This window comes from Aedes albopictus, chromosome 1 (assembly GCF_035046485.1).
Source record: "Aedes albopictus strain Foshan chromosome 1, AalbF5, whole genome shotgun sequence".
Classification (NCBI taxonomy): Eukaryota; Metazoa; Arthropoda; class Insecta; order Diptera; family Culicidae; genus Aedes; species Aedes albopictus.
The window spans coordinates 240053773-240067474 of NC_085136.1; the positions used below are offsets into that span (position 1 = coordinate 240053773).

A 13702-nucleotide genomic window follows, 5' to 3' on the forward strand; every position below is an offset into this window, starting at 1 on the left:
GCCCCTTGGAACCCCCTTGTTTGGGTTCTCTTGGAACATTCAGGAAACCTCCTTAGCCCATCCTAAATGACTAGGAGCAAGACCTGTTCTCACGAACTAGATTCCCTCATTAAAGACCAAACTTAATTTATGCACAAATATCTCTATTTTTATGCCTTTTTTAATGTATGCACATTTTTATTTATGCACCCCTAGCCATGTGCCTAAAAATAGGTTCCAGTGTATGATTTTCCGGCGCATCATGCAAAAACAAGACCGACAAAAAATAATGGAGTTGTTTTACGCAGCCGTGCCAAAAAGTCCGTTACAAAAAAGAATCGAGTGTGTATAATTTTCGAAGGAACTGCTTTTCGAATGATCTCGGGTAGCAACCGGGAAGAATATTGCTTTAAAAGGTTATGTTCTAAGAATTTCTAAACCACAGAACCATAGAGAACTGTGGGAAGATAAATGATTACCCAGAAGCGGACAAGACGCAACCATTAATCATCACACCATTGCACTAATGGAAGCGAAGGTATACCTAGTTGCGGTTCTAGTGAAAGTGTTAACTTCGGTTACCATTTCCGAGGGGAAAAACAGTAGGTGTTGATTGATAAGATAGAATCAAAATTTGGTTTATTGAAGTTTTAAGGACAGACTTGTTAGAATCCCAAAATGGCCGCCACAATGGCCGTCTTTGGTACCTACTCACGATTTCGAGCGCACAAATCTCTTCGTAAACAAAACCAGCGCACCAGATCTTCTTATTTTTAGCTGATTACAAGTGAGCAAGAACAGAATAATAAAATGCAATGTTGTTCGAAGCTTGCTTCTTGAGATTTGTGCTTTTGAACTTCTGCTGCACTGTTCACGCGGGATTTCATGACGTTTGTCCTTAAGTTAATGAGTAGGCTGAACGGAAATTACCTTTGATTAAAGAACTAGGAATCAAAAAAAGTGATGGGTAGAATAATTTTTCTTGTTCTTCTTCATGATCATGGCGGAACATTTCATTCCAGTAGGAACGGTGCAGAGTCCATCATTGATGTGACCTTCTGGAGCCCAGGTCTAAACCCTAGTCTAAACCGGACTGTATGGTCGACGATGGATACACGCACAGTGACCATTTGGCAATTCGATACAGGGTGGAGCACGGAGGAAGACGACCACAGCCGAAGGTCATCGACCGTCATCGGGGATGGCTGACCTCGCGCTTAAAAAGCCGGCATGTGTGGAACGATTGCTTATGGAGGGTAACACCGACGATCTATCCAGCGATGATCTGGTCGGAGCCCTAAGTCGCAGAACTCCGCGCATCCTGCCTAAGAGATAAGAGGAGGATGCAAAGAGCTCGCACCGATAAGGGTAGAATGGAACGAAGTGAGGCCTACAGGGCATCTAAACTGGCACTGAACAAAGAGATAACGTACGTAAGCGGGTGTGCTTCGAAAATCTCTGCCAATGAGTGCAAAGCAATGAGTCAACTCATGCATGATTTTTTCGGCGGTGAAATTGGCGAGTCAAGAATCGCGCGTGAAACAACTCAACCATTAGATTTGAGAATTTGAGTTTTTACCAATACTGGTCTTAATTACTTACATTGTAACCGGACCACCCCGGGTCACTTTCAAATTTGCAACCGAACGCGTTTACTTAAAGATATGTCATCATCTATAAAAATTCTCTAACACTTCTTAAAACTACACTACTTTATTTTCCGAATATAAATATTTAAATTTCCACAGTGCACTGAATTAGAAATGAACAACTACAAATGAAACACGCTAACTGACTATCTAAACCACTAAACTGAATCACTAACTGCCTGAACTGAACTACTTTTTCACAAGTTTAAATGGGAAAAGCCTAAGCAAACTGGTCTCAACTAATTTTTCCAAGTTAAGATGGAGTACAAGAGTTGCCGATTAGCCAGAAATGGCGTCGAGCTCAAGACCCGAACTTAACAATGGAAAAATTCTAAACACAAACTGACTGACCCCGATCCTTGGATCTGCTAGGCCTTATATAAGGGCCCTCTCCCTAACCATCAACTCTTATTCTCCTGATCATAATTATGATCCGATCAAAAATTCTCCAGGACTCTCTCCGAGACCAAAGAGAAATTAATTTCTCGATGCCCCATGCATAATTGATTATTAATTACGCTCTTTTCTAATCATTGCATCTCACATCCGTGAGAGCAATTCTAAACTCTTCCCTACACGGACGATCGATTTTCCCTATGCCTTTTTTTTTTTTTTTTTTTTTTTTTTTTTTTTTTTTTTTTTTTTTTTTTTTTTTTTGAGGATGATAAGCTGTTGTTTGTATTTTGCTGACATGTAATAATTTACATAGTGTTTCAAACAATTTACTTACAAAATTCGTACCTCTATCTGTTACTAACTCTTTGGGTACACCGTACACACAAATTGCATTTTCTAACAAAGCTCTGCAAGTTGCCTCAGCTGTAGCTTCTGGTATAGCTTTTTTTTTTTTTTTTTTTTTTTTTTTTTTTTTTTTTTTTTATTGTTTTATTTGGTCATTTTTCTGTAAAATCATACTTAACTATTATTCAATTCACAGTTCAAGTGGAATTCAAGCGCATTTACATCGATTTGATCATTATTATTTATAAAGATAACATAGTTAATAAATAATTTTAGGATTAAAGTTCTTTTCCTTTTGCATATTTGATTAAGCATTGGTCTTAACAGATCAGTGAACGAAAGTGCCCTCCATCCTCCCAGTATTGCTCTTATTTTGCTTAGAAGCGAATTCCAAGCCACTCGAACTCTTGAACATTCACTATATCTGTGTTGCATGGTGTCGATCGCTATATTGCAGTATTGGCAAGAGTTGTTGTCTGCCTGCCCGATTTTGTGTAGTAGCTCTCGATGTGGACTTTTTTCATTGATGACCAGGTATAGGTTGCTTTTCTCCACTGACGAGAGAGCACGACCGCGCAGAGACAACCAAATTCGTTTCCAATTTGCTTCTGGGTGGAGTCGCTCTACTCTCGGTACCTCACTTTGCTCTACGACGTAGCGATATATGAGATCGGATGATGGGTTCAGCCGAATGTGTGCGGGTAGCTGTCGGAACTGTTGCCAGATTATTTTAAGATCCGGGAGATCGGCAGGAATAGATCGCTGATCAGCAGGGATATCCGAAAACAGAATTGATTTGTAGTGCGGCATCGAATCAATTTCCTGCAAACACCTATTGGTCAGTAGTGCTTTGCATTTTGTCGTCGGAAGATGCAACTTTAGACCACCCTGTGGATGATCGCGTTCAAGTTGTTGCATCGGAATTCTTGTTGAAATGTTGCTCCATATGAATCTTCCCATTGTCGCCGTGATTTTGGATGTGTGGACACAATATGGAGAGATAACAGATGCCAGGTACCACACTCTTGAAGTTACAAAAGTATTCAAGAGTGTTACTTTCTGCAACAACGTGAGAGAACGCAACGAGTTTAGCCACACTGTTCGAGCAAATGTAGCTATCATTGCATCCCAGTTCAGTTTCGACATCAGTCGGATTGAGTTGGCGTATATCACTCCAAGCACCTTAACAGTGTTTTCTGTCTGTAGCCATGGCAGATGGAGAGGGTTTCCTTCAATGTATCCTACGTCGAGAGATTTTGTTTTCTCCCAGTTAACCTTTGCACCGGAGACACGTTCGAATCGGGAGAATAATTCCCGCATCCGAATTATTCTTTCTACCGATGTGGATACGATGGTGACATCGTCGGCATACGCAACGACAAGATCGTCCCTGGAGAGCCTCTCTAGCTTGCTTATCAGTGGGTGTAGGTATATTACAAAGAGATGCATGCTCAGAGGTGAACCCTGTCGAACCGATCGCTGGATTGCAAACGGTGCTGATAGATGTCCGTTGATTAGTAGCCGCGAGGATGAGAGATTGTCGAATTGTGCGAGTAGATCTACCAGGCCACGATGAATCCCGAGTGAGCGCATGGTGTTATACAGGTACGATTGTCGCACCCGATCGAACGCATGGTCCAGATCCCATGTGATCATTTTTCCTCTCTGTTTACTTTTTATTAGGTAGGCCAGCCGATCTTTAAGAGAAAGAGTAGCTTGGAATATATTGCGGGGAGCGTTAGCACATTTCTGTGCAGGACTTAGCAAATGGTGAGTTCGCATCACTAACTCCAGTCTCGCTTTTAAAATTCGACAGAGAATCTTAAAGTCAACATTCAACAGAGAGATTGGCCTATACGAGCGTGGTGTTCCATCTCCGTCCTTCTTTTTAACGAGTACCACCACGCCGTCCACGAAGTTGGAGGGGAATTGTCCAGTCAAGACCTCGTTCATCACAAGGTTAAGCTCTCGGTGGATGATGTCGAAAGTACGCTGGTAGAATTCTTTCGGGATACCATCGGTTCCGGGTGATTTTCGTGGTGCACTCGTTCGAATAGCTGTTAGAATTTCGGCTGTCGAGATTTCGTTCCCACAGGCATCGTTGATTTCATCGTTCTCCGGGATCACCCTCTCGCAGTTGAACTCGTCGTCGATTCCCGCTTCACGTTGTGGTTCCGAGTAGAGCTCAGTGAAGTAGCGTAGTAGGTTTTGTTCGATTTGGTCGGACTGGTCGATAATTCCTCCTTCTTCATCTCGCAGCTGTGTTATTGTAGTTCTTTTTCTTTTTCTTTCTCCGAGCTGGAACGTGGACATCTCTTCGCCGGCTACGTGGGTCTCATTGATTCGGATAAACATATTTGTGGAATGCCGCTGCAGTGCTAGCATCTTCCCTTTCACCTGATTTACTGTGGCGATCATGTCGGGGCGCCCCGGTAGGCTGTCGTATGCTCGTTGTAGCAGTGTGTAGAGCCGCTGGTGCTCACGATGGAATTCGTCGAAGGCAAGTTTTGATTTCCAGCGAAAAAACTTTTTGATTTTTGGTTTGGCGAAGAATAACCACCAGGCCACCCACGAAGGATAATTTCTTCGCTGTCGAGTCCAGAACTGCCATTGGTATCGAAATTCCTCAATGTTCTCCGGAGTGAGAAGGTGGGGACGTAAGCACCAGAATCCGCGACCTGGAGCTCTCCCAAGTGTGGGGAGACATAGTCGCAGTGTAACCGCTTTGTGGTCCGTAAATGAACAGACATGCGTTTCTGTCGATCGTAATTGGTTGCAGAGGCTAGAGCTGACATAAAACCGGTCCAACCTAGAGCTGGAGTTAATAGTCATGTGGGTATGGCCAGGATCCTGCGGTCGAAGCTTTACCCATGCATCGGAAAGTTGGAGAAGTTGGATCGAGGCCCGGAGGGCAGGACTGTCATTGCGGCCAGAGGAATCACACTGACGCAACACACAGTTGAAATCTCCAACTAAAACTGTGTGCGGCGTATCATGGCGTAGGTAATATGCCAACGTTTGATTGAAAAATCGTTCACGCTGAGCACGCATTGCTGTTCCACTGTGAGCATAGACGCAGACAAGAGTAGTGTTGTGTATTCGGATGGCAATTAGTCGACCATCAAGACTTCTCTCCACATGAGAAAATCTGATGTAGTCTCTCAATGCAATCGCAGTCCCTCTACGATCGTGATCAACATTGCAGATTACGTTGTACCCTGGCAGTGACAGCTTGTCGTTCTCCACCTCTTGTAGGAAAACGATGTCAGAGTCCATGGTTCGCAGGAATGTTCGGAGAGCGTCGAGTTTTGTTGGGCTGGTGATGTTGTTGATGTTGATTGTTACTAGGTTGTAGCTGGCTAGATCCATTTTTATATCCCCATCGCTTCGTCCGGTGAGATTTCCACGTCGTTGTAGCGTGCTTTCTTTTCGGTGTGGCGCCGTGAGCTTCTGCTTGTGTTAGATGAAGAGGATTCGTCGGTTTCTGCACCATCGTTGTCACGGTTTGTTTTAGTGGTCTGCTGTTTCTTGTCTCTTAGTTGATATTGGTGTTGGACTACACTCGGTTTCTTAAATGCGACCGGGAGAGTCGACACGGTCGAGGTTGACGGTGAGCTGTTGGTGGCGGTTGTTTCTGTTGGAGGTTTCGGTGAGGCTGTGCTGTTCGGGTGTTGATTTGCTGCTGATGGTCTCGCTTGCCGTATTGCGGCGGCGGCACTCGGCTTCATCGGTTTTCTGGCGACATTAGCATACGATTGCTTCGTGGTGGTATCGGCGGACATCTTTTGAATTAGAAGCTTTTTGTTCTGAACGCAGGAGGCTCCGTTATGAACATATTCCCCGCAATGCTTGCAGGATTGTAGTTGACCATAGTACGACAGGAAAGTCGTTTCGCCATCTATGGTGACGTAGGATGGTATGTTACGCTTAACTACCATTCTAGCGATCCATACACCAGTAGAGACTCCTCCAAAGGTGTATTGATCAGTCCACATTTGCTCTCGGATCGACAGCACCTCTCCGAAATCTCGCAAAAAATCGACGATGCATTGTTCGGAGATGTCTTCGGGAAGATCAAACAGTTTGACTTCTACAGCTCCATCTTCCATCAGAATCCTCAACACATGTTTTTCGCCATCCACAACGATTTCGTGTTTTTTGTCATGTTCGTCACACACTTTCTGTGCTAACTCGAGGTCTACGACTTTGACGAATACGCAGTTGGCACTTCTGCTACACTGGATCCGTTGCACTTGTTCGCGTTGTAGTCCAAGCTCCGTGGCCACAAAAGTGTGCACCTCCTCATAGCTTGGTCTTTTCGGAATGTTCGCCAGGTCAATGCGAAAGGTGTTTTCGCGACGCGGCATACCGTAATTAAACCGCGCGATATTAGCACTTCGCGAAAATAACTGGCCCACAGAACACTCGTATTGTTCGATTTCACCCGAGACTTTCTAGCTAGCGAAACGTCCGCTCGGCGCGAAAGTTGAGCACAAACTGCCTCCCATTTCGCCATCTCACATCCGCGAGATTAATTGAGCCTCCAGAAACGAAAGGCCAATTTATTCTCACCTCTGAGATTCGGACCTCCCAAAAAAAACTCTCCCCAAAACAAAACAGAAAGGCTAAATCTCCGATGCATCATAGCATCCCCCATCCACATTCTCACATCTGTGAGATCATATCAAAATTCTGAGGGGAGCGAAAGTACTCGCGAATTCAATCTCAAAATTTCTTGCCTTAGTGGCTGAGTCATCAAGGGCCACACCAATCATCATCATCCCCGAACTTGATTTTTCATGAACGCACCGGGCGATCATAAATTTATAGTGTTTATTACTTTTCTTCGTCACCCGTCTCAGTTTTACGATCACTCATGCGTTAGAATTTTCACGCCTTCTAAGCATGGATGTGTGGACGGTCGTCCGATCGATTCAAAACATAATTTTACGATCCAATTATGATCGTCGTCTGTGATTACCTTTCTTTTCGGGGAAGGTTATGCATTTCCAAGTTTTTTCTTGTTGCAAAAACAATCCGATCATTCATCTCAACCCATTTTACGATCGGATTTCTAGGCAATTGTTTATTTCATCAAGACGACCCTGTATGTACTTGAATTTCGTCACCCAGAAATACAGGCACAGAGGGCTTCAACATATGTTTATGCCATAAAATATAAGCCGAGATCCCAAAATGTTGGTTTCCCTTTCTCGAGTCATTCTTGACCTCCTGACTCTCTCCCTTTTTGTCGCTAGTTCTCAATATTCCCAACAATTGATATCATTGTTCATCATCTTATTTCGGCATGAGCGAAAAATGCAAAATTGTTGCAAATGATTGGGGAAAAGGGTGGCATACGCCCCATTCCCGAGAAATGGCAAAAATATCGTTTTGGCAATAAATAGCTGAATCTCAATTCAGCGGTTTGTTGCAACATACCTTCCCATCCTAGATGACCGCAAGGACGTGGCAAGTGCCTTTATTAGCCTTAGAGGGCATCCATAAAGTACGTCACGCTCATAGGGGGGAGGGGGGTTACTGGAAGGGTGTCAAGCAATGTATTAGGCATATGGAAAACCTGTACGAAGGGGGGAGGGGGGTCTTAAATTCCCAAATTTTGCGTGACGTACTAAATGGATGCCCCCTTACTAAAATTGGAAGAATTGTGCACATAAAGGGTGGCACGGTCAAAATTTGGTCATACATTTTTTTTTTCATAACTTCAGACTGCGTACAGTCTGTAGTCATGGCCAAAACGATAGGTGCGTCAGCACCCACAGAACGCTTCCTCGAGATGCTGCAGAAGATCGTGTTAACGCTGTTCCGGTGCCACGATACAAGACCATAGGCACCCGTCCTCTATGGCCGAACCAGCCAAAGCGAGGTCGCCTCGGTAACGAACGACAAGTTCATCGCAATAGCGAAGTCGCTTACAATGATACATATTGCCCCCTTTAATGGCATTTTACCATATTTTCTGGTACGTCTGAAACATAAAATCGCGTTCAGGTGCGATTCGAACCAACGACTTCGTATTTGCTATACCGGCGCTTTAATCAACCAAGCCATAGAACAAGTAATGATTCTGCGGAATAGTAAGCCAAACTGACTCCGAAGCCACGCCGTGAACACTCATGGGCCAACGGCCGAGATAGCGCTCCAAAAGAAGCCAACAGGAATCCACAATTGCGTGGTCGTTACGCTGGACGAAAAGAATGCATCCAACAGCGTCAGTTGGGCCGCCATTGAGTGCACCATACACCACCTAGGAGTACCGGTTAGCCTATGCCGTATACTGGGGAGCTATTTTTATTATACTTAGGGTGCTAATCTATATCACCGAGGTAGGCGAGAGAAGCCACAAGATCTCCGCGGGGGTACCTCTAGGCTCCATCCTGGGCGCAGTACTATGGAACGCGGCGTATGATGGCGTATTGAGGCTTAAACTTCCACCGGCCGTAAAACTGGTCGGCTTTTCCGATGATTTACCCTCGTGGTATACGGCGAGTCGATAGAGGATGTGGAACTGACAGCAACGCAACAATTGGCATAGAGCAGGACTGGATGAGGTCGAAACAGTTGACAATCGCGCACCCGCACCACAAAACAGAGGTGGTGGTGGTAAACAACCGCAATAGGGGATCATGATCGATGATAAGCTGAAATTCGGAAGCCACGTAGAATATGCCTGCTAAAGGGCAAGCATGGCGATAATGGTATTGTCAAATAGCTCGACAATATTCTCGAGTAAGCGAAAGCTGCTCGCGACAATAGCGATCTCGATACTACGGTATGGCGCCTCTGCATTAGTCGAGTGCGCTAGTAGTCAACCGAACCGTGAAGCGATTCCACCAAAGGACGCGGTATGCGCGCTAGCGGTCATGATGCCCATAGAATTAGTGGTGGCAGAGGACGAAGAGTGCTTCGAGAGACCCAGCATATGGGGCACGAGACGGATCGCCTGAATATCGTCTATGCTGAAGTGGCAGAGGGAATGGGATTCCTCCAGCACGCAGGCTTATACTGAGCGTGTCTGGACGAGCAGGCTGCATGGTGAGGTGAATTTTCACTTGACACAATTTCTGTCAGGACATGGGTGCTCTAGTTGAGTTGACCCCCTTAAGGAAGCTTGATTCCTACGGGTAGTCTACAGTACTCACCAGCACTCAAGCTTCCAGGGGAGAGAGGAGAACTTATAAGGCGGTAGCTGGTGGATCGCTTACCAATAGAGAGTACTAATGTACGAACCGCCCCCCCCTCCAACTCCCCCACCCCACGGAGTTAGCAGAACAAGAAGGGCTCTTGTATGCCAGACAGGTTTTAGATCCATACGATTAAGACCATGAAGATATGTAGATCTTCGGAAACAGTTCAGTGTTCTGTAAAGAGTCCATGATTGTTTTTGTCTGTCTTCCATCCGGTGTTGGTTGATTCACCGACTGTCCGATAGGAACCCACTTCTAATCACCCCGCGTAAAACGATTTCCCGCAATGTAAACATGCTCAAGTCACCTTAAGTGGCAAACATCCATTTCGCATAATGGACATGCAGAACCGAAAATACACACCGCCATCAGTTGGCGGTGATTGGGCTTTCGATTAGTAAACAAAGCCGAGTGGTGTCGGAAAGTTTTGCACTGATTACCCCCAGTACAGAGGAAGGAAGATACTCTCAAGTGAGGTGGAATTTCCACCGTTATCTATCAAATTGCATACCGGTATTTTCTGGATGAGTTTGTATCATTATCTGAAGTGATTTGATTCATTGTATTTATGGCAGCCATCATTATTGCCGTCAAATGGGCCACAAGGGCTAGGATGGGTCAAATTTTAACCTGATGCCTCAAATAATTTTAAGGGTATATCTACACCTCTCATTTTTAGGAAAAATAAATGCAAATAGTCTAATCCTTCTCCTTGGCGCAACGTTCCAAAATGGGACAAAGTTCAGCTCAGTGTTTGTTCGATGAGCACTTCCACAGTTATCAACTGAGGATTTCCTCTACCAATGACCATTTTATAAGTGTATATCATGTATTTAGCAAGCACGAAGATACTCTATGCCCTAGGAAGTCAAGGAAATTTCCTTTACGAACAATTCCTGGATCGAACGGGAATCGAACCCACCACCCTCAGCATGGTCTTGCTCAATATCCGTGCGGTTACCATCTCGACTGTATGGGCTCTATGTGACCAATCATTCTATCCTATTCTATAGATTTTTAATTCCCGATTGACTGGGTGGTCATCCAACAATGTTTTATAAATAAAAAGAAAATCGCGTTAAGTACTGTTCCTTTGAATTCCACTAAGAATTTGCATCCTTTGACAGATACGTATTTCGACCTCAACTGTAAGGTCGTCTTCAGTGTCTTGTACTTGACTCGACTATGTTTTATAAACAATTGAAGTACGAGCGACAAATAAATGACTTGACAAATTTGAACATGAAACGCTTCGTTTGGTGTCCTTGAATTCGGAGAGGATGCTGCCAATAGCTGGTCGAATTAGCGCGATTATTATGCAACCTTTCTCTTCGAAAAACGATAATTCGCTGCATCTATAACCAGCTCTCTCTCCACAGCGTGAAGCATCTGTGTCTGTTATAAAATAAGTGATGGAATGTGGTGCATAAGCTTTGGAGTGGATAACAGCAAAATGTGCATGGATAGTACACACAAATTTTCAAAATTTCTTCATAAAAGAAGTCTACAAGATGTAAGATATCAAACATCGATCTATGTGATTTATACAATGTCTATAGGGGCTTAGATAATGGAGAATGAAGAACTTACCACAAAGATCCCACAGAACTGAAATCCAGAATATCCGTTATCAAACATTGGGCATCGAACTTGTCGCACAGCACCACCAGAGCAGATATGATTAATTATCGCCAAACTACCGTACACCGACAGCAACCAGTTTGCTATTTTCAAACGCGCACGCTCTAATCTAAGGAAGGTGGTGTCAACCCGAGAGTGTCAACATCGCGCTCGCTCACAGATCCGCACCGGTCACCAGTTCCATTCACTCTAATTCAAAATCTCATCGTTACTTTTTGATTTGACTACTCCGGTCACGCTCCCACAAATGGTTGTCGTGTTGCTTTTTTCTCTATCTTTACTTTTCAAAAAGATTCCTAAAACTGAGGCTCGATTTAATGCTAATTTGCGTTAACTACCGACATGCACAATGCGAAACAATACGTATCATCTCGCGCAGTGCATGACCGGAGCGCTTTCCCGCCAATTTGCTACAGTCCCCGCATAGCTAGCCAGTAGCCACCACACAGTCTGTGATGATAAGTGACTAGTCTACAACTGTCGCAGTCGGTGGATAATCGCCCCCACCGCCCCTCCATACACGAGCGATACTAATAACACTCATTCATTCCATTGAGTGGCATCGTGTCTATTCTACTGTATATACTATGCGCTACTCTGGTACCAAATTAGGTACGGACGATCTATCGTTTCGATCATTTGGGATAGAATAGAGGTACCCGGTGTAAGTGGTTTTTAGGGCTTATCGGTTTTGGATGTTTGAAACCATGATAGTCCAAACGGAGATGCACTCAACTTGATGTTGGTCGGGCTGTCGTTTCCTCTGGAAGTTAAGGAATCCCACTAGTCCGCCCCCGTATGCATCCTTTCAAATATGCTGCTCCGTGGTCTCAACGCAGTCTGCACACTCCGAACATGCGGGGGACACACGATACCTTCCATCCATTCCTCTGGTAATACTTCCTCCTCCCAAATCTTGGTAATGACCCAGTGTAGTGCTCTCGCCAGTGCTTCTCCACCGTATTTTAGAAGCTCGCTTGGTAGTTGATCTGCTCCAGCGGCTTTGTTGTTTTTCAACCGGCCAACCTCCTCCTCAATCTCTTGGAGGTTAGGGGCTGGAAATCTTTCGACCTGTGCACGTACTCTTAGATCTGTTACCACGCCACCTTCGGTGCTTGCAACGTCGCCATTGAGGTGCTCATCATAATGCTGCCGCCACCTCTCGACCACCTCTCGCTCGCTCGTGATTATCTCGGCACATGTCGGCTTGTGGCACAAAGCCTCTGCGCGAGCGGTTCAGCTTCTCGTAGAACTTTCGTGTGTCCTTGGCGTGGTACAGCTCTTCCATCGCTTCGCAATCTTGTTCTTCTTGCTGGCGCTTCTTCATCCGGAAGACTGAGTTCTGCCTGTTCCGCGCCTGTCTATAACGTGCCTCATTCACTCTCGATTTTCAACTGTTCACATTCGCCGTCGTACCAGTCGTTTCTGTGATTCGGAGTCGCGGAGCCTAGTGCTGTAGCCGAGGTACTAACTATGGCGGATCGGATGTCCCTCTTCAAGTGTAGCTACCCCAAGCTGCTCGTTGGTAGGGCCACTGCTACTTGCGCGTAGTCTTGAGCCACTTCTACGTTACGCAGCTGCTCGATGTTGAGCCGTGGCGATCGACTTCGGTGCGTGGTAATAACTCATTGCCTTTTCAACCTCTCCGGAAATTCGCCTCTGTCTAAGCACAACTGCACAGCAATTCTGAGCATAAAGAGACGAACCAGCTCAGGGCTGAAAGTCTCAAAAATAAAGAAAAAAATCTGATCATGTCAGCGGCAGCCTCGATGACCGGCTTGATGGCTACTGTCGGGATACTGTACGCACTCGGAGCACTTAAGCGATTTCGCTATTGCAATGAGTTCGTCGGAGCAACCTCGCTATGGCTGGTTTGGCCATAGGGGGCGGGGCCCATGGGCTTGTATCGTGGCGAGAGAAAAGCGTTTCCACGATCTTCTGCAGCATCTCGGGGGAGCGTTCTGGGGGTGCTGACGTATCATCCCAAGGCGTTGTGTGGGCTGCCTGGCAGAGATTTTCGAAGCACGCCCACTTATGTGTCTTAATCCACATAACATAAGTGGAACTCCCATATAGCCGAGGCGGTAAACGCACGGGTATTCAGCATGACCATGCTGAGGGTGACGGGTTTGATTCCCGGTCGGTCCAGGATCTTTTCGTAAAGGAAATTTCCTTGACTTCCTTGGGCATAGAGTATCTTCGTGCCTGCCACACGATATACGCATGCAAAATGGTCATTGACAGAGGAAGCTCTCAGTTAATAACTGTGGAAATGCTCATAGAACACTAAGCTGAGTAGCAGGCTTTGTCCTGATGACTTTATGCCAAGAAGAGAGAGAGAGATAAGTGGAACTCTGGCTCAAAAAGTTGATGCCTTTCCGAGTTCGTACGCTGGCATACAGGGCATCGAAATGTCAAATGCATTATAACATTATTGCCATACTATTTTTCAGCATGTATACCATTTTTCATTGCTGTGAAGTA

At 45.2% G+C, this 13702-nt stretch overlaps 1 protein-coding gene across 1 annotated transcript in view; it reads right to left on the reverse strand.

Annotated features, from left to right (window-relative positions):
- The window catches only part of LOC115259568 (sodium-coupled monocarboxylate transporter 1), a 41872-nt gene extending 30379 nt beyond the window's left edge, over positions 1-11493 (reverse strand). The window contains exon 1 of the mRNA XM_029860276.2: positions 11168-11493. Within this exon, the coding sequence (XP_029716136.1) occupies positions 11168-11215 (48 nt within the window). The 5' untranslated portion in view covers positions 11216-11493. The remainder of the gene's footprint in view (positions 1-11167) is intronic.
- Positions 11494-13702: the final 2209 nt, after the last annotated feature.